This window comes from Haemaphysalis longicornis, unplaced genomic scaffold, assembly GCF_048455015.1.
Source record: "Haemaphysalis longicornis isolate Haplotype H1 unplaced genomic scaffold, Haemaphysalis longicornis Haplotype H1 scaffold_9, whole genome shotgun sequence".
Classification (NCBI taxonomy): domain Eukaryota; kingdom Metazoa; phylum Arthropoda; class Arachnida; order Ixodida; family Ixodidae; genus Haemaphysalis; species Haemaphysalis longicornis.
In genome coordinates this window covers 38,647,959-38,669,501 of record NW_027526460.1, presented here as the reverse complement: position 1 = coordinate 38,669,501, position 21,543 = coordinate 38,647,959, and the positions used below count along the sequence as shown (strand labels likewise).

Genomic DNA, 21,543 nt, shown 5'->3' with positions numbered 1-21,543 from the left:
TCTTTCTTCACTTTCTTTGTTTTTTCTGTGTCATTTCTTTGTCTTTTGACTCGATTACGTCAACAGGCCACAGTTCGCTTGACAGCTTCCCCGGAATCCGAGTTCTTCGTGGCTGGTGTGCAGCTGCTTTACTCAAGTGCCGTCGCGTTCACCTGTCACGTGACAACCCGTCAGCACCGCACGCACTGGCTAACTCTTGTTCCGCTGCTGGCAGCTTGTAGAGGTAGCGCAATGTAAACAAAACCTGTTTCTGTTCTGGAGACTCCGGTTCAATTCTCGTACGAACTCAAACGCTTTTTTTACGCTTCTACTATGTAGACTCCGGTTCAATTCAAAATCGACTCAAATGTTTTGTTCTTTTACTATTTACAAAGGTAGCCGTTTTCTGCACGGGACAGCAGAAACAACAACCCGGTTTTTTCGCACGAGGCACTTAAACCTTCCGCCTTAATACATGCTGTTATTACTTGCAAATGAAGAGTGGTCACATGGGTGTAAGATGAATAACAATAGTTCAGAAAAGAGGATGGAGTGAAGGAACAAAAGAAAAGACGCAGAGAATAAAGGCAGCAGGAAAATATAGAGTGACTGATGAAAAGGACGCGGCAGTGCGGCACATTCTCTAGTTCTGCCTGCTCGTTCCTACGTTCGATATTGACGCTGTCCTGTTCTTGAGGGCTCGGTTCACACGTCGGCACTTGGGTCTCAGATCGAGACAAGATGAAGAAACCGTTAACACCAACTATTTCTTTCGCTCAATCTTGCAAGGACGCTGACGTACGCCTTCGTTCTTTTTTGTGTTTCACGCTTAGGGGTAAGTTCTCCCCCCACTTAGACTGAGTGCTGCCAAGAGGCGCGTCTCCGTCGGAGCCTTCCTACGCTCTCCGGTGTCATGGGCGCATTGAGGGATGCACTCCGTAACACCGCACTCTGCGCTGCTTGTGCGTTCAGTAGCTCGTACAGGGACGGAAAGAACTAAGAAGGAAGTAAGGGAGGCGGGACTGAAAGCGGATAAGGGCACGTTTGTGCGCTTCTCATCTCCACGTGCCGGAATCTGAGCTCGCCGCAACTAAGTAAGGAGGACTAGCTGTCGTTTATTCTCCGGGAAACCCACGCCTGTGGGCGCCTGCAGTTGTTTTGTGGCATCTTCCGTTCCTTAGCGCTCTTGTTGCATACGCAGAGACCGCCTTAACGCGGAGGGTACTCGAGTCGCGGTGTGATGGGGTGCTTACCGTAGATTGACGGTAATGCGTGAACCTCGGGCAGAGAAGGGGTTAGTTTATTGACGTAGAGTTTGTGGGCCGGCCCGTCTACATTATTACCGTTCTACTATGGGGTCTACTACACTAAAATTGCCCAGCCTGTAGATGAAAATGCTTTGTTTTCGTGCATGCCAACACGAAATAAAAAGGCGGCGTCGTGATTGCAATTACTGGGCTTCTGAGTTTAGTTAGGAGTATGTCATCCCCGTATTATTAAAATCCCGCTCATTACGACATTCATGATGATGAAGATGCGTCATTTTTTGTGTCTGCTAGCAGATTGTGTTCCTTCGAGACAGGTGTGCATTGTGCTCCACGATCATGGTTAATAATATTGACTGAAGTGGACAAAAAGCTGAAGAGAACTCGGAATGAATGAATGAATGAATGAATGAAACCTGTAAAGAACACAACAGGTGCTGTTGTTATTGCGGACACATCAGACAGGTGCTGTTGTTATTGCGGACACATATAACACAGCGATATGCAGGCGATGTGCGCATCACTGAGTTGTATGTGTTGTTGCTTACAAATGCAATAAATCAGCTGTGAGTAGAGCTTATCTTGTCACCTCTCTTGCGTTCGTCTCTATACCATCCCATGCCCTCTTCCACATGATATGGGAGGGCTTTTATACCTCCCGCATCATTCATCTCTAATACCTCGAACAGATGTTAGTGGTGGGCAGTTCGGCTTACCAGCCTTCAGCCCTGTCCAGTGACGCCGTGTGCCCAGGGCCCTGACTGCCACCGAGGACCTGGTTTCTCCACTATGAATACCTCACAGAGGGCGGGTAACCCTACCATAAAGCTCAATTGGATTTTCTGATTGACCCGTTGGGTTTTGTTTTGGCTTCCCTCGTCGGCCTATTGAGTTCTTAAGCACGAAGATTTTTAGGCCGAGCAGTATCCATCGAAGTGTGAGGGAACGTAGAAGTGTGAGGGAAAGTGTCGAGGAGGCAATTAGCCCACGAGCAGGTGTTGAGAACGTGCTCCTCAAAAAAAAAAAAAAAAAAAGAAGGCCGCGTATCTGCTTCTTTTGTTGCAAATTTCGTCAACAGACGATAGTCTTTGTAGACATTTGCCAAGGAAATGCCCCCCTCTGCTTTCCCGCTCACCTCTCATGCTGTTCCTGTTCCGTCGCGCTCACCCCAAGGTAAACACACTAAGGGTTTGCTCAAGGCGATTTGAATTTACCGCGTTCCAGTGCTACAGGTCTGATTCTAGAACCGTGTGGCCGTGCTTCACGTGCGTTCCAAGCAGAACGTGGAATCTAGCTAGTGGAACCTTTCGTTGCAGTTTCCGCGTGATTTTTTATCGGTTGGTTTTCTGTAGTAGATGTAGAATATCATTTGCTATCGAAAAACCAAGCATCCATAATTTTTTAAATAAAGGAACACTGTAAATATCTCTTGTGTATCAATTTTTGGTCTTATATTTGGGTAATGTCTTGTTCATGTTCAACAAAGTTGACAAGTATGAAGATATAAACCGGGCTTAGACGCTTACATTTGGCTGTGAGTATAAGGCTATTGGGCAGTAGACGTTTGACTTTGGCCGGGTGGCTGAATCGAGTCACAGACAGACAGACAGATGGACAGACAGACCAGAATTTCTGGGTTTAAGTAGCCCAAGAAAGACTATCGTCTTTAAAAAAAAAACATTAGCGCCCTTCCACTCTGTGAAGAAGGATGACCTGCAAAGCTGAACGAAATTCGCGAAACAAACCATGCTTGTAATTTGCGATCGGGAAATTAGCACTTCGCCGAATGAAACTTTGAAGGACTCGAGATTTATTCTAGTTAACGAACATAGAGCTGTCTTCTTCCCGTGCGTGTCATAGGCATCTTACTGTCTGCGTAACATACCAACGCAATCCGCTTGGCCACTGGGAACAGCGTGAAGCTCGCATTGGGGCGGTGTGTGAAGTACCTCCCGCCAGAACAACCGACATATAATCATTAAGGTCATGAAACCTATATCTACGCGTGCACGCCCCCCTACTCCCGTTTCCTTCCAATCCCAACTCATGCCTGATTAACCGTCAACCAGTTTGTGGGTGTGCTTAGAAGTGAAAGGCACCGCCAAAATTGTTGCTCTGAAAGCCCCTCACGCTGAAGAAGAAATATTGGCTCAGGTCGGCGTTGCTGTTCATCCGGGAGAGATTCCAAGCTACTCGGCGATCTGGAACTAGCGGTGGAAATGGCGGCGGCAGCCAGGCGCGTAGCCAGGATTTTTGTTCGGGGGGGGCAATAGGTTGTCCTCCACCCCCCCCCCCCCACCAAAAGAAAAAAAAGCGCGAGAGTTTGCAAGCGCCCTTAAAGGCTATGAAGATAAAATACATGTTGGGTTCATTAAAAAGACTGTCTTGTCCCAATAACAATGATACCAGTTCTATCTCAAACTAATCAAATGAATAATCGACATAATAAATTAAACATTGGGCGTTCTGCTGCTGAGCATGAGGACGCGGGTTCAATTCCCGGCTGCGGCGGCCGCTTTTCTGATGGCGGAGAAAAGCAAAAACGCCCGTATGTACAAGATTTCGGCGCAAGTTAAAGATCACCAGGTGGTCAAAATTAATCAGGAGCCCCTCCACTACGGCGCGCCTCATCACCTGCGTTGCGTCGGCGCGTTATACCCTACAATCCATCAATCAGTCAATTAAACATTTGAAGCAGTGGCGAATCTCCGCCCACTTCTCGGCGGCGATTTCACTATGGCATCACAGGATCTTGTATGCACGATTGGCCCAACGACCTAAGTCACCGCCAAGGAACATGATTGCGCGATTGTAGAGGGGCCTCCATTGATCTGATCATTTGAATTCTAACGTGCAGTTAGCATACTCATAACTACGTTTTAGTGCTGGCCTGTATACATCACTCCTGCCCATATTACTTCACTGCAGAGCAAAATTTTGAAAATTTCTGACATCTGTTGCATTGCTTCGGTTGAAAAAAACGTCTGTGATTGGAATGGAGCTGTGCGAGTTACCAAAGGCTAGTGCTATTAAATTGAACTAGGTTGTATTTTGTCTTCAAATAGGCCCTTTAAGGTTCTCTCATGATATTGGTGTTATGATTGTATTTGTGCCAGGTGAAGTTGTAAACTGGGCTAAAATCCGCAGACCACGCGGTGCAAATTTGCGCCCGTGATACGGGACGTACATTGCATGCACGGGAATATTGTGCACGCATCGCACTAAATGGTCAGTTTCATGTGATTACTTGCTTTATTTCAACATGTGTAGTATGGTGTCTGTGACATCCGCAATACAATTACGTATGCCGTAAAAATGAGATCTTTTTATTTTGTTGATGTTTAAATGCAGAAATTGTTTTGCTTTGCTTATAAGCCTTCTGCGCCCGTACAGAATCTTCCAGTGTAAGGCCAATGGAGCAAAGTTTGTGCAGAATACACCCAGTCTATGCACTTCCGTTACATGTAACGCAGGTTTTATCTTACGAAAAAAAGACAGGCTATGAATTATGCATACAAGAAGCGTTACACAGACATCACGCGCGAGAACTGCGCTGTTAACGGCGAAAATTACACGAACATGGTAGGATTAGCCCTCACGCAAAACGGAATAATTCAGCCAACGGTACTGTCAAGCCATGTCAGTTGAAATTTCGGCTTCTATTTTGATTCTGTGACGCAGTCCACCTCAGCTTCTAAGGACGCCAGACAGATATGAGAAGCTGGTGCTTTGTAACATCGCCAATCTGGTTAACATTTCGGTACGCCCAAATATCGACTCTGCTGTAAAGAGCTCGGCCTTCGTGTTCTGAAATACCTGCATTATTCTCTGTCAAGTTTGCAATGCTTCGTGCGTAAATGCCCTACAGTCTGCCTGAAGGAGTGTACTATTCAGTAACTTTTGTGGGGCGGCAATCCCCTTTAGGTGTAAGTACCACTCCTGGATCAGGTAGAGCAAATCACTGCAAAGTTCACTATTTAATGCAATAACGAACTTTAAATTTATCAATAACAAATAATAACGCAAAGACGGCGTTGTTTGACCATACTCTTGCGGTTAGGCATGCAAGTTGAACAAAATCTTGCTGCATTTGAAATTTTGTCGCGAGATCTCAGGAAAGAATTATAATGGGGTCCTACGATTCTGGTTTCAAACATTAATGAAAGGACGTACTGTTTAGTGGACGCGTGCGCTGCCATTGTTGAGCCGAGCACACACTGGCGGTTTTAAAGGTAAACAATAAAACAGCCTTGGAGGACGCACAGAAATTTTGCGGTTTTCGTTAGCGACTCGGGAAATGGAAATATATTATTATGTTGGGACGCTCCTTGGTCCACCATAAAACAGGGTGCAGTAGGAAGCTGAACATGACCTTCAGGCTTGGGTCAATGCTCGAAATGAGTCAGCATTTTGTTGCCCGCAGCAACAAGAAAACATGCGTAATGGCATGACCCCGCATACATAAATGCTGCAGGCTACCGTGTTTCAGCACGAAACAGACAGTATTAGTACAGTTAAGGCCCTCGCTTGGTTGGCAGCGACAGTGATGTTCAAATTGAAGCATGGTTTCAGGCTACGACACAATACATTGGCAAAAAGTTGCAAAGTTGTTTACAGTGATAATTCTTTGGTCATTTCGGTTACTTAAATAATGCTCGAAATTTACTTGATGCGATATTTTAGGACGTATAACAGTAGTGGATCCAGGCAAAATCACTTCAGCACGCACCCGTATGTGGGGCGGGGGGTGGAAGTGTACTGGTGTTCTTGAGAGGGCCTGCGGTCTGTAGCCTGTTTTTTTTTAATTGCGGCATTCGTCCATTATGCCAAATCGATTGAGCATTGAAAAAACGATACTCTTGAGCCCAGAAAAATTAAAAAAAAAGGCCAGAAAGAGGTGAAGGAAAATTCTACTAGAAAGGCACGTTCGTTTCTTCGCCACCAGTACAAAGGTCCTTCACTTGCGCACACTGCTATGATGATTTTAAAATTGGGTGTAACAGTGAATGCGCGCGTCGGCATGAAACGCGGCAACAAAAGTTTAACGGGCACACCATGTGACAGCGGCTACCTCACATTGAGTTGCGTGAATGTAGATGAAGCAAACTACTAAAGCTGCAGCGAACACAAATATATTTTTAACTCTTCATGGACAGCGTCTTCGTGAACTTAACGCTGTCCCGATACGCTTTGAGTAACCCTCGTCAACTTTGTGCACCATAGGAAAGTTAAGCATTTATATCAGTAGAATTTGTTTTCCCTCTTTCAAAGGTACCTACCCGGTTCATAGCTGGCGCTCCTTTTAACAACCAATTCAAACGCAAAAATTGCATTAGAAATAAAAGGAGATATAATTTTTTTGGCTCGTAGACATAAAGGTACTGTGACGTCGCGTAAATATTAGGAAGCGATTATTTAAATATTAAAAGATACATTGATCACGCAAGGATAAATCAGGGGTCAAGGAAAGAAAATGACTTACAATTGCGACCTCTTTTGTGTGTTGCATGGCACTTCGAGTGTGAGCTTCCCAAAGCCAGGGCGCTTCTGCCCTTGCACCGTTCTCTCATGTGGGCGTTAATGCGACTCAGGCCCGTGAATATACACAGCTCTGGGCAGCCACCGCCCAAGCAAAAAGCAGCCGTGGACGCAATGGAGGGGCTTTAGTTGTGACCGAGGTCGAAGATGGCCATCGGGTATTTGTTACGGTCGCGACCGCCGTCTGCCCGCGGTAGGGCTGATGACTGTCGCGCCTTCGCGCTTACAATAAAGCCGCGCCGGATTAGACGAACCAATGCGATACGCTGCTGTCGCATTCATGTAAACCCGCTTTGGGGGCAGCGTGCCCTTTTTGTCAAGTGGGTGTTCCCCAGTCTCCTAGGTTAGCGAAAAATACCGCCGAACGAATCTGCCTAATCGCGGAGGAGAAAATGTCTGTCTGGAACACCGCTTTCAGGAGAGGACATGCAATGCGCGCAAGCTGAGACCACGGCCTCCGCGATCGGCTGCCGGCCCCCGCCGGCAGCCGATCGCGGAGGCCGTGCTGAGATTATACAATTATCCCACGCCAACACCCTCCCAGGCTCCACAGAAACGTGAAAAAGAATGAAGGGGTGACGTGCAGAAGAGGGGCATACTTTGCTGTGCTCCTCACCCACAAAAGCCCTCTGCCCTCACCACCCCCCCGTCAGTCATCCTGCTAAAGCCGACGTTTCGCCCCATACGCAGAACCATCGTTTTCTTCAGACCCTTTACTGGTTCTGCTTCCGCATACAAAGATCGTCTTTTCCCTTTCGGGCCTTCATCGTGCCAGTCTTCACTCATCAATGACCGGCGGTCCCTCTTTTTTTGCGTACTCCATGCTTCCCCGGCCATACCGTGACGAGTCAATCTACTCTGCTGAGAACGACTCAGCCGGGCAATTATTCTCTGTGTGGCCACATGCCACACACAAAGGGACACAACGCACGCCTTTGGCGTCCCGTAGGCTGAGCTTACCCGAAGGCGCCATCGCTTTTGGAGCTGCAGCCCTCCGCAATTATCCTGAACTGTGGGCTTCGTTTTGTGTAAGCACCAATGCGTCAGGACAGGCATTCAGTCGTGAATGTTTTTAATAGTAGCACGTCCGAAGGTTATGCCCCTTTGTTCACAGGCGACGTACCAGGCATAACAGGCAGCACGGCGCCGGCCGGAAAAATTTCGGGGGGGGGGCTTGAGCCCGGTCAGCCCCCCCCCTGGCTACGCCACTGGCGGCAGCGGCTTTCTGTAGTTTTCGCGCCCATCCGCGCTTCTGTTACGGCGGACGATCCTTCTATTCCGCCGTTCTTCCTCCCAGCGAACGACACGTGTCTGTCCTTAGGGAGATAAAACCTGGAGGAGTGGAGCTTTCTTTTAATTGACAATCGTGTGGCTGTATCTTTCCGTCCCGCGTAGTACGCCTCAGCGGCGCACGATAAAGATCGGCGCACGATTTCGGCGCACGATAAAGATCCGCAGGTGGTCAAAATTAATCCGGAGCCCTCCACTACGGCGCGCCTCATCGCCTGCGTTGCGTCGGCGCGTTAAACCCTACAATCAACAACAATGCCTCAGTGTCTGTGTAACCCACCAACCCAGACACAAACCGCTCAATCGTTGAGGCAAGGATCAGTACCATGTGCAGCCAATTGAAAAAAAAAAAAAACGCTTCCCCGGGTCGGAATCCAATCTCTGTCCCTCGCGTTGTGAAACCGGCGTCTATCAGACAAAGCTATCATCGCTTTTTTTCTTTATTGCATGGGAAACTAGCCCGAATAGCTTAAAGTCCCACCCTAACTACAATAACGGCACATTCACTAATACATTTTAAGTCAGGCAGGCACACACACGCTTCAAGAAGATGCAACTAGTCCGGCCGCTGCGATTGCGCCGCATAGACACTGTACACAAGCGCACATTGTTCGCGAAAAATTGACTTAGTTCCACGAGGTTCCTCGGCATGGCGGTCAATCATGCGACACTTCCATAGGCTAAACAATCCTATCAGCACGAAAAGGTCATATGGCACGGAACAGTTCTTCATCACTGGCAGGAATCGTATACTGTTAGGGGTGATGTCTATGTCCTTTTTAAGAGTCCGCTGCAGAACATCCCATAAAAACACAGCATCCCGACATAAAACAAAGCAGTGATCAATTGTCTCCGGCTGGTTACACAAGCGACAGTTAACAGACCAAGGCACATATACACCTTTACTATTGAGCCATCTTTTAACAGGCAACGTTGATGTGTGCAACTTAATCGCTTTCCGGGCGCACAGCGTTTCGTTTGGGTTTGTAGCGCGAGCGTTCACTTTACACTCGGCCTCGAATTCTAGCATACTTTGGCCCAATTCTCGGCCCACTTTGGGACAGATGTGAAAGCCTGTGCACGAAACGAGCATGGCTTGCCAGTGATGGAGAACTTTCAGCGGCAAATTGGATAATACATGTGACGTTCAACATGCGGGTCTCCGAAGACGGGAGATAGCCGCCAGCTCTGCTGTTTCTCCAGCCATCTACCAATGCAAGATGCGCCAATTTCATTTATTTTACCAGGCATTACAAATAACTGAGCGCATCCGTTTACATCTACATCTTCAGCATCACTCTTTTCATTGTCGTGGTCACGTCATTCATATGGCTATCAAGCTAGACATCTTAGCTCGGCTGGCCCCGCCAGGCTCATGAAGAACGTCTTTTTGCTGGCTCCCTCTCGTTGGCTTTCATAACTCACACGTTGACTTCGTTTTCTCACGTAACTTTTACTCAACATATCAATCTTTATTTTCTCAATTACCTTTCATTCAATCCATCAATCAGTCAATCAGTCCAGCCCAGTCAGTCAGTATGGCCGTCGAAGAAAAGCCTAGTGAGCTAAGAAACGTGTGATCTTCCAGTTATGGTGCCGTTATGGTGCTTTTCAATAAATACTACCTAACTCTTGCTATTTTTGTATGGTTAGTCGCTTGCGGAGAGCTAGAATTAGCTGCTAGAAGGCTACGGCAATATTATACTTCCTACGTTCCCTTACCCTTACTATTATTATTACCCTTGCTATTATGCTAACGCTTTCAGCCTCACGCACCCCAACCTCCTTGCTATTTCTTTCCTCGTGCAGCAATTGGTCAATTCTGCCTGCGCACACAACGCACGCGAATGAAAGGAACGCTGCACTGGAGATAAGAGGCAGAAGGAACAAGTAGGAACAAGAAGGAACTTACGCTTTACGATTTGCTGGGTAGTAGAGTATAGCAAAAACTGAATCATTTGCTACATAGAAGAGGGTGATCAAGAGTGATGGCTTTGCATGCCAAACGGATCTGTCAACTCACCCTCCAGTGCTCGTGTTACTCTCAGACTCTTTGGTCAGAGACTTTCTCTTGCTTGCTGAAACCATTTACACGTCTTCGTTCGAACCTAAGCATAGAATTCTAGAAAAGCCATCCGTTTTGCAATATTTTCTTTCGATCAGCCACATTCTTTGATACATTTGACAGCAACGTCAAGAGAAAATTCTGGGTGTTGAAACCGCTTTCGGCTGCTGTTACAGTCATGCGATCGCTAGTAGCTGTTACAGCCGATAGTAGCCGTTACAGCCATACGATCATGAAATGATATAATGCGCTTTACTGTTCCCGTTCTGCTAACCTTACCTAGCCTTTTCCTTTTTCTTTAGATGTTTACTCAGGCAGTCCTCTCACGTCGTGGGCAAAATACAAGACGAAATATACACCACAAGCAATTTTTTTCTGAAAAGCCAGTTGGGGAAACTCAAAGCATATACGACTCGGCATCCACTTTCCGCCTAGAAACGCATGCCACTTAGAGCCGAAATAGCAACAGTAGACACCCGTGATCTTGATAGAAATGGGATTACACGTTCGGAAATCCCGTTGCGTCGTTTTCTGCTCGATTTAGATTTTTTTCTATGCTGTGGCAGCTCCCGATCAGGGTTTCCCTTCAAGTGCACAGTCTTCGACGCGTGGGAACAAAAGAAGGCTAAACAGCGGCTGCCTGCGTCATCACCGGTCATGGGATGCCATAAAGGGCAGGTTCGGGGCAAGCTGCCACAACGCGAAAGGAAAAATAATGACTGGGCCGTGGAATGAATGTTAGCAGAAGCCGAGCTATATATGCTCCAGTGCGTTGCCGTATGTCGGGAGTTGTGGAGTTTAGTGTGCGATAGCATTTCTTACGTCAGAAACTTTAGAACGCGGTGGTATGATTTGATAACTCTGTTTCGACATCGCCAGTAGGCAGCGTCATAGTTCCGGTCGGAGCGTGGACCACGTGGTCGACTAGCGCACTAGCAGAGCACTATAGGAGGTACTGGTGCTTAACTGCTATGCTAGAAGGAGGAACGCCAAATGAAGGAAGCGGGAGGTTTTAAATCATGGCCAGTTTTTTTTTCGGATCCCTGACTGTAACACCACACACGTACGTGACGTGCTCTGCAGGAGACACACCAAACGTTGACCGTTTACGCTGGACGGGCACATGACTGCACGCGTTGCGAAGGAAGGAAGGAATAAAGGTAAAGGAAAGGCAGGAATGTCAACCAGACTGGGGCCTAGTCTGCCATCCTACACGTGGGGAAGGCGAACAATGGGAAAAAAGATGAAAACAGTGAAAGAAGGGGGAGGTAAGGACAAATCGTAAAGAGGTGTGGCCAGCGGTACGACTTTATAGACGATAGAGTTCATTGACTTCATAGAGAGTAGCCTTTTGTGCTACAGTCTTCTGTGCAAGTTCGTTGTTTTTAAGATGTACGGGAGCAATTTTGTTGCATTGTGCATAGATGACGCAGAAGGCCAGTGGCCCAGTATTCTCTCCTCAGAGAACGGCCGCCGAGAATCGAGATTCTTTAAAGTTGACGAGAGTTGCCTTCTTGCCGATAAAAACGTGGACACTCGCATAGAACTTGGCGCGTGGTCTCCGGTGTGTTACAGACGTCACACATCACACTGTCTGCCATTCCAATCAAATGGGAGTAGGCATTTGTGAAGGCGACTACAAGCCAGAGTCGGCAAAGAACGGTTGCATCAGTTCGTGGAAGGCCTAATCGAAGAGTACGCTGAAGATGCGGGCCCAGGGCATGAATACGAGAGACACGCGGAACGGATCTCTTGCAATACAAGCAGCGTCACGTGTTTGCAGGCTGGCTTTACCCAACCGCAGCCACAGCCAAAAAGGTGTTCGCCTCATTGTGGGACTTAACTCTCCGCCACCGGCGTCCGTTTGCGCATGTAAACTTGTCCCAACTTCCTTGACAGCACCCTTCCCACCCGTACCTCACCGAGGCCGAGTCGCCATCCTTATGTTGGAATAAAAGTTTCTTCCTTCAATCATTCATGAATGTTCCAAAATGCGAACAAGTGGGACAAAGACCAGAAGACTTTTCTTTATTAAGTTTTTATTATTTTTTTTATTTTTAAGCTTTTATTAAGTTTTTATTAAGGAGCGGAAAACATATTAAGAACGCGCCCACCATTAACCAAGGCGTGGCATAAACGCGCGTTACCCAGATTCAGTGTTAACGATTCAGTGGTGACATCAATAACGCAATTATCCATATTCTTTTTAGAAAAAAAGATTTCTGTGTGCAAACAGAATAGTTTTGCGCTTTAACAACGTTTATCGGCCGCAATCAGAGGAAAGGACTGACAAATGCGAGGTGGGCATGCCTTTTAAAGCGTTACTCCGCTCCCGCACCCACACACTTATGCGTCGCCCACGTGGCCGGATATCCATCGGTGCATCGATGTAGACGTGCGTCAGCATCACAGCCCCTGGCAAACGTGTTCTGTTTGGACACAAAGGCCCTCCCCCTTCGTTGCCCGTCTTTTATTTTTAAAGTGAAAGCTTTATTAGGGGAACCGATGGCCTTCTGTCAGAAACTAGTGCATTTCCCCATAGGCCAGTTGATCGACCGAAAAGCTCTAAGATCTCTGGACAGGCGGCGTGAGCGTTAAACCGGGATGCCACTATGTCAGAACGGTTACTTGAGGATCGCGAAAAAGTAATGGTTCTAGATAAAACAATACACGTATCGTTCATGAATAAGGAGTACAGCATTATACATTTATACATTTATCTCATAAATCACGTTTCAGTATACATTTAGATCGATGCATTTACTTCGTGCGAGAAAAATCGTCGCATGTGTTCGTTTTTCTTTTGCACTTTCGGTCTTGGAGCGTTTGACGATCGATTGGACCCACTTTCAGCGAAGGTTGACACTCTTTTAACTTTCGCGCTTTTCTCGAATTTCTTAAGAAAAGGGTGCTAATTTTTTTTATAGTTATCAAAATACTGAGATACAAAGTTAAAGCTAATCACTAACAAGTTGTCTGCCCTCAAATTCAAACGTTGCACTCTTGTTCCAAATACGAGGGTCTATTGCCAACATGCGCTCATCCCTGGACAGAACCGATGCACCAATGGGTTCTGTTTCCTTTTCACCAAAGGCTTCGATGTCCCCAGGGCACATGCTAGGGCTTCTATTTTTTTATTGTCAGTGTTCCGCCCATCTGAGATTGAATAGACGTGCATGCTAACGGGTGATTCGGTCAACCACTTTTGTAAATGACCTGGAACACTAGAAGTTCCTTCTCTGGCTCGTCCTTGGCCTTTTTTTAAAATAATTTTGCGTTCAATTAAACTCACTGCACTGGGCCTTCTCATCGCACTTTAGTCCCGAAGCGGGAGAAAGCTAATTTCCATGGTTTTAGGCTATCAGAATCATTTCTTCTTTCTTGACAGTTCTTTCCCATTTTTATTAAAGCCCTGTTCCCCCTCCCTACCCTCCGGCAAGCTTCGTCTCGGTGATTTCGGCCTGTGTTTTGGCTTCGTTAACCATTCTGAGTTCTAATCAATTTTTCTTCCATAGTATCCGACCATCCAGTACGGAGTTCAATACCTGCGGATTTATCTTGAGCCTCTCTCGTAGCCCCTCTCAAATTCCACGTGCATATTCATCCTAAATTCGCTTCTTGTCGGCACACAGAAGAGGAAGTCGGTATAGCTCACTCCTCATTTCGTTCCTTTCTCCTTGCTCGTATGCTCGTGTTTAATCGGATCCCTGTGATTGGCTTCAGTTGCTTTTTTGTTTAGCCATGTGTCGCAGCCCACGTGCTGGCTGTTGACAGGGTACCTAGACTTTTTTTTTTCTTCATGTAATTTTTACGGTTACAGTTCTTGCAAAGTAGTACAAGAACAGCGCATGGCTGACCCCTCCTGTCTTTCATTATCTCTTGGTGTATTTCTGTGGCTGGTCTATTTGCAATAGTGTTATTCACTCGATTACGATTTCCATATCGTTCGCGGGATCCACCTCCTGGTCGAGCTTTGAAAAGCACGCTCTATTCATCGAACGGCCGCCTGTCGATGAAAGACCGCGGCGCACAGCGGAATGAAGTTGGGCGGGGCAGTGCTGCCCTTCGAACCTTTTTGTCTTCGTGTGTCCGTGCCCTGCTAGTGCTTCTTCCAGGTTCGCAAATTTACCTTCACTTGCTCGGGCCTTTTGTGAGGAATCAGTCAAACAGAAAGACAGAGAAAGAGAGACCGAGGAGGTTTAATTGGTGATCATAAAGTGGATTGTAACTGCTCCTCTCGGAGTTATTTTCATTCCTTGAAAACATTCTGGTTCAGTGCAGGCTTTAAAGAGTTCGTTTTTGGCGCCAGAAACGCTTCCTTTGTACGCAGTTCTTCTCTGGTGATTATTTTCGAACTTCGCGCTTTTATTTGCAGAATTTATTTGCGTCCCAACCAAAAAGCACTTCGCCGGGCGAGGGGGGGGGGGGGGGTGGCGTAGTTTCGAGTTATTGATTAATGTAAATCACCAGCGTTGTGCTAAGTCTGCAGTAAAATCTCCTACATAGGGGAGGTTCTGTTTACCAGACATGGTTAAAACTTTCGATGGGTGCCCTAAACTTTCTTAAGAAAGAAGCTGAGCGGAAGGAACGATGCGGGGTTAACTGCTTCAAACTTTTGCAATGCAAAAGTAGAAAAACAAACCCGAAAAAAAGTTGGGTGGGCTTGCCGGCTTGTTTTTTACCTGGTTGATCACGCACTTTGACGTTGACTCAAACTTGCACAATCTTTCTCTGAGCAGAAACTGCGTTCTTGAACGGCCATACAGATAGAGCTCCACGTGCGTCGGTGGAAGCGGCTGAGCAGCTTAAAAAACAGCCTGTCTCCCGAGTACGCGCTATTTTTTTTAAGCGAAAAACTTGAAGGTATCTTGGCGCGCAGCGTGCGAGTTTTCTTTTTGTGTTCACTGAAGTTGTTGCCGCTCGTATCCCAGCTTGCGTGCATGTGGGAGGATGTGCTATGAATAAAATCCCGCATTATACTTCTTGGCGATGTGTGTGAGTGACTTCCCCCTTTCCCGCGTTGCCCCGTCTCGTTCATGAAACACCGCTTCTTTGATTCTTCTGCATTGTTTTATCTGTGCATGGTCCCTGCAGCCCGGAGAGGGCGTCATAGCTGGGGCGAAACTCACGAAAATAAAAGGGAATACTGTGAAGAAGGGACTAGGATCATTCTAGGCCCCTGCGTGTGCTCACTCAGTACTGGGAGCCTGCAGTGATCAAATCACCATGAAGGAGAACCGCGAATTCGGCGTGGACATGGTTCTTAAAGCTGTCATGATCATCACAATCATTATCATCACTCTTTTTGTGTGCACTGCTGGCGAAGGACTGTAAGATTTCCGGGCGCCTCTTTCGCGAGTTTGCCTAGCCTATTTGTTTCTCCTGAAATTTCTTACTTCATCCCTCAATCCAATCAGTGGTCTTTGTCTGTTTCGTTAATTATACAGTGGCAACCCATCTGGTAAACGGATGGTCACCCCTTCCTCCCTCATTGGCATTACACGACCTGGCTGCCCAACCCAACCCCATTTTTTTCGCTTAACGTGAACTGAATATCTTCTAGGTGAGTTTGTTCTCGAATCCTTGCTGCTGAGAATACAGACGTGAATTGATCGGGTCATATTACTGCGAAGTAGTATAGTTCTACCATCCAAGCAAATGTTCGTGGCTATGTCAGCAGAAAACTATCACCATTAAGAAGGCAGGCACATATCTACCCAGGGGGACTTGCCATACCGGTAAAGATTACTATTGCGTAAGCTACTCCGGGTGAAAAGATACCCAACCACATAAAAATCACGTACTGACGTCACCACGCTTCAATATATAAAAAGGGAGACCGGTATACCTCTACCACCCAAGCAAATTTTCGTGCCGATGTCAACAGAAAACTACCACCCTTAATTAAAACGGCGTCCACATACTCACTGACAGCGTACACATACCTACCCAGGGGGACTGGCTATACAGGTAAAAATCACGGCTGCGTAAGATACTCCGAGTGAAACAGTACCAAAGAGCATAGAAATGACGTAGTGCCGTCACCACGCTTTCATATATAGAAAAGGAGACCGGTATAGCACCTCCTCCAGTTCATTCCAGGCTACCTTGGGTAGACCACGGAAAGAAAGACGCCGGAAGAACAGCCAAAAGAAGAAGAACATAAAGCAGTCATGAATGTCGTTGTGCAGTACTAGAAAGTGTGTTTAACAACATTTCACTTCTGGTTTCAGTTCTGGTTCTGGTTCACTTCTGGTTCACTTCTGGTTCTGGTTCATTTCTGGTTCCCCTCCGTGTACAGCCACGTGTGAAAATTCAAGTGACGTCACATGGGTAATTGTTGTGTGGTGTCGTATACAGTCCAATCTTCTTCACAGCGTGGATGGGGGAGACATTTTTTGTAGCTTCACTGTGCAGTTCAACTCATGAAATCCACGACTGCACTATTTCTTGCTAGTATAAAACCTTGTGGTGGTCGATAACTGGTCACACTGCCGAAGATCCCGGCGCCAATGGCGCCCCCGCAGTGATTATCACAGCGACGTCATTCTGGTTTTTGGTGATTTTTAATGGTATTTTCCTCATGTGAATTTTCATTTTCAGCCATTGGAAAATCACATCGACTGTTTGTTTCTTCACACACAGGTTTAACAGGTCAAGATGCTGGAATAGTGCTAAATTTTAGTAAAAATATGATCCATCGCTACAGGCCATAAACAAGCAAGACACGACACAGCAGCGCTGTGGTATTGCTAAACTATAGACCTCGCGGTCCACGTACCAGCGTGTTGTTATAGCCAACGTGAGCGATCGATTGGGGGTATGTTGCAAAAGAAATGACACTCTCCAAAGCACTTTCTCCGCGATGAATAGGATTCGGTGTGAATTTTCGGAAACATAAATTAAAAATAGGGTCTGGTCATTCCATACTGCACTCCTCTGACGTATACTGGACAATATAACTTTTTTCAGTCTCCCTTCGCACTGTGGTGAGCAACATCACGACCAATTTTGTTAACAAGTTTTCGTGGTGTGATTTTGTGTATCCGTATTGGTCTTGTTATGGTAAGCTAATTTAAAAGCGCACGCATACGTTTATAGCGGTGTTTTCTTGTTTGTTCTTGCACAATATCTGCGAAGCCGGGGAGAATTGGCAGCCTAGCATGAAGTGCGGGTCCAGAATTCCCACCTTCGCGCAGGTAAATTCCACGTGTAATGTTTTATTGTCTACTTCGACGCGCAAGAACGCATGTTCAATGCACATTTGCTGGAATAGGACAATAAAGTATCATTGGATGACGCCACATGTAGGGAACAAACAACATGTAGGGAGAAGCAACATGTAGGGAAGAAACTGGAAAACTAAGAAAATGAGGAACTAATTGCCAAAAGTAAGAACATGAACCTGTCAAGTGCGGTAGATTCCATTGAATTAGCCGAGCTTTCAAAACTGATTAACAGAAATAAGACAAATGACTTTCGTGCATATAACGAGGGATTCATCGAGGAAATGCTGCAAATAGGTGTAAGCTTGAAAGAAACTAAGAGAAAAGTAGCCATCGGTAACGACCGGATGTATGCACTCGGACAGGAGCAGGGTAATATAACGCACAACTTGGACCAGATAATAAAGGTAGCAGAACGATTCTACACGAGACTGTATGCTAGCGACGTTATACCAGGGGATACTGCTGAGAATACAAGCTTAACTTTCGATGTGCCACTAGTAACTAAAAAGGACGTAAGAAAGGCTCTCAAGGTCATGAAAAGAGGAAGAGCTGCAGGTGACAGCGGCATGACCGTAGATCTTGTGGAGAAAGGAGATATTGTACTCGAAAAGCTTGCTGTGCTATTTTTCAGAATGCTTGAAGACACAAAAAGTGCCCATAGCCTGCAAAAATGCCACAAGGATTTGGTTCATAAGAAGGGAGATGCCAAGGATGTCAAGAATCGCAGACCCATCAGCATACCCTCAGTTGTTTACCCAAGTTATAGTTACCCGCATAGGTGACAGCCTCGATTCCCAGCAACCCAGAGAGCAGGCTGTGCTCAGGAAAGAGAACTCAATCATGGATCACATTCACCTCGTCAATCAAGTGATAGAAAAATTCTCAGAGTATATTAAAGCACTTTACATGGCATTTATAGATTATGAGAAACCGTTTGATTCCGTTCTCCCCGCAGCCGTGCTAGATAAACCCTCCACAATCATAGTGACGAATTTTCGATCGGGAAGGGAGTAACGCAGGGAGATAACATCTCTCCAAAACTATTCACAGCATGTCTGGAGGGGTTATTTAGAAATCTGCGGTGAGAAAACATAGGATTAAGAATAAACGGGGAATACTTGAGCCATTTCAGGATTGCGGACGACAGTCTTGCTGAGTGAGACTGCAGAACACCTGCAAACAATGCCTGAGGAGCTACAATCACAAAGCACGCCGTGGGGCTTAAAATAAATGTGTATAAATCTGAAGTAATAAGGGATACGCACGCCAAAAAACGTCCTCTTTAGCTTAGGAAAGGAAGCGCAAGAAGAAGTAAAAGAACACAACTACCTTGGACAAATGGTTAGTGCTGACCAACCACGAGAGAGAAATCCGGCGCTGAATAGGTATGCATGCGTTGGGAAGCACTCGGCAAGCACTCCCAAATAATGAAAAGTAAGCTCCCTCCGTCACTCAAAGGAAAAACCTACAAGCAGTGCATACTGCCGGTGGTGAAATACGGAGCTGAAACTTTGCACCTTACTGAACAAATAGAAAGCACACTTATGTCGGCTGAACCGGCCATGGAAGGAATAATGTTAGGAATAACACTCAGGGACAGGAAACGAGCTGCGTGGCTCGGAGAGCATACTAGAGTTGAAGATATCATAGTTGAAATAAAGAAAAAAAAAAGGGATTTGGGCTGGCCATGTTCTGAGACGAACGGACAACCGGTGCACAATTAGGGTAACAGTGGATACCAAGAGATGCGTCTAGAAGAAGGCGAAAGCCACTAACCGATGGAGGGATGAAATAAAGAAATTCGGTTGTAAACTACGGTCTCGAGCAACCCAGGACAGTAGCGGTTGGAGGCCGATGGGAGAGGCCTTCGTCCTCCAGTGGACCAGAATAGGCTGCCTATGATGATGATGATGATGATGATGATGAGGAGGAGGAGGAGGAGGAGGAGGAGGAGGCCACGTGTTTTCAGATGGCAGAGTAAATGATCCGGGGGAAGTTAACCCAGCGCTGCACGTCGACTGAACATGTGGGTGGTGCACACGCATGTGGCCTTCACTACGAAGCAGCCAGCAACAAACACTGAGTTTGTTCATACAGCGCTCTCTGGTCCTTGCATGCGATACCTCTAAAAGCGAAGAAAGCTAAGCTATCAGCTGCAAGACACGTTTTACCTCTGCGAAATTTCATCGCTTCTTTCAATGTGATCAGGATCTGGCCCTTGTCATAGCTCATCTTAGCGCTACAACACCTGCACAGAAAAAAAAAACGGTCGGTTTTGATTATTTTGACATGCCATTCACTCCGCAAAAAAAGCGTAGTTCTGGTTGGGTTGCATTTGCTCACATTTGATATGCTGAATGTCAAACCAGAAATTCGCGCTGCCCAGACAATGCCCTTCGCGGAGATTTTTTTTTTTTTTTTTTCAGAACACCCACTCTCTCTATTTCAGATGTATTTATGGCTTACTTTTTTCGGGGGAAAAAATTCTGACATTCCGAGCGGAGAAAGCAACTGATGAAAACAAACAAAGGAAAGCAACAAAGCAATAAACAAAGCAATTGAGTCTCTCAGCTATCCCACTTACGAGGAACGCAGATGGAATGACTCCGGAGCCGTTTCACTTCCTCCCGAAACTATTCTCCCCCAAGAAGCTTTTCTATGTGTTTACGATTGATAAAAAAGGCGCTGAGACTTATAAGTTTGAAAAGGGGAGCATTTCCTTGAGACCGACCGGCAGACAGCGGATGGTTCTTTTCCTTCTGTTATTTTTTCGCGTATCCTTTCGTATTGTTAGCAAAGCCGCTGCTGGATTACTTTCTATCAACAATAACATTTGTTGTGTTTAACTTACAGTTGCAAAGAGCATCTTTTTGCCTCTTTTCCAGGCCATACTTGACAGGAAGGTCCAGTTCCTGCCCGAAAAGCACAGCGTTGAGAACAAACGCGGTTGTCTGAGCACCACCATTATCCCGGTAATCATCATCGTCAGCCCTCGATATCTACTCGCACCAATCTCGCAGTTGAGAGGTGAGTGAAGCTGCAACGCTTATCGCCTGCCTATGATCGGAAGACACCTCGGTAGCCTTAACTTAAGTGTCAGGCGCAGGCTGTTTGATGAGGTGATAAATCTCTCGTTCAGAGGTCTAACAGGAGACTTCTTCGATGGCCCCTTTATGGGGGTAATTTAGGTTTTTGGCGATGCAGTAAGCAATCATGAACTCTGTAAAATCCAGGAGCAGTCGACCTATTTGGCTCTTACCAAGACTTCGACAGCTTCTTACTACGCGGAATCCAGACGTGTGTTGTCCCGTGCAGACGAAGTTTGGCGACAATCTTAGAAGGGAGATTGAGAATTTGGTACAGCTGCTGGGGATTTTGAATCCCGTTGATATGGACATTTAAATTGACTAAATTGTGCCGGACGCGGTACTAGGAGCAAGACGCTTGTCAGTAAGCTGGAATGGCATGTACTGAACTGCGCAGCCCGAATCTAGTTGTATGTTGCTTGGTTTGAGACCGGTGGCGTGTGAGCATGTGCGCCCCCCTTCCGCACTATTTCCGTCAAATTTCTCTTTTTGCTCTTCATCGTAATTTCGGCACCTGCTTAGCGCTACCGACGGTGCCTTGCAGTAAGTAGGCTAAAGGCTGAAAAACTGCATGACTTCGCGAGTTTTGTTTGTTTTTAAACAGGACGCATACATGCGCACCGGGTAGTGAGATGGAATAAGTGTGCGTGCGTGCGTGCGTGCGTGCGTGCGTGCGTGCGTGCGGTATGGTGGGCCAAATACATTTCTTCCTGCGCCTGCAGGGCTGAAATAGTGAGCCGTAGAGCGTGACAGAAAAAGAAAACATATGATACCTTTGCAGGAAAGTTAAATGTTTTCCCAGATTCAATAATCAGTTCAGGCACGTGGGCTGAGAGTAGCAAGAAACTGAAACGTTTAGCGGTGGCACTCAGACGGTACGCTGCAATAAAGCGAATGGGATATGTCTTCTTACAAATTGCATTACATGGCGGCACTAGTTTCACTGGATAAAAGTTGAAAGCGCTTTGATAAAGGGCGGTTCATTCCGACTGAGCGGGAAAAAGATGCCCCGCAGACAATAATTGAATAATCCTCGGGAAAGACGTTCCTGGCGTATCTCCAACGGAAATTGCATTTACGTTAGTTGGCGT

General features: G+C 46.4%; 1 protein-coding gene across 2 annotated transcripts in view; it reads left to right on the top strand.

Moving 5' to 3' along the window:
• Positions 1-21,543, top strand: part of LOC144151924 (uncharacterized) — a 541,357-nt gene that overhangs the window by 105,656 nt on the left and 414,158 nt on the right. For both annotated transcript variants that reach the window (XM_077683093.1, XM_077683094.1), the window contains exon 2: positions 20,252-20,393. In XM_077683093.1, coding sequence (XP_077539219.1) covers positions 20,252-20,393 — 142 coding nt within the window. The remainder of the gene's footprint in view (positions 1-20,251; positions 20,394-21,543) is intronic.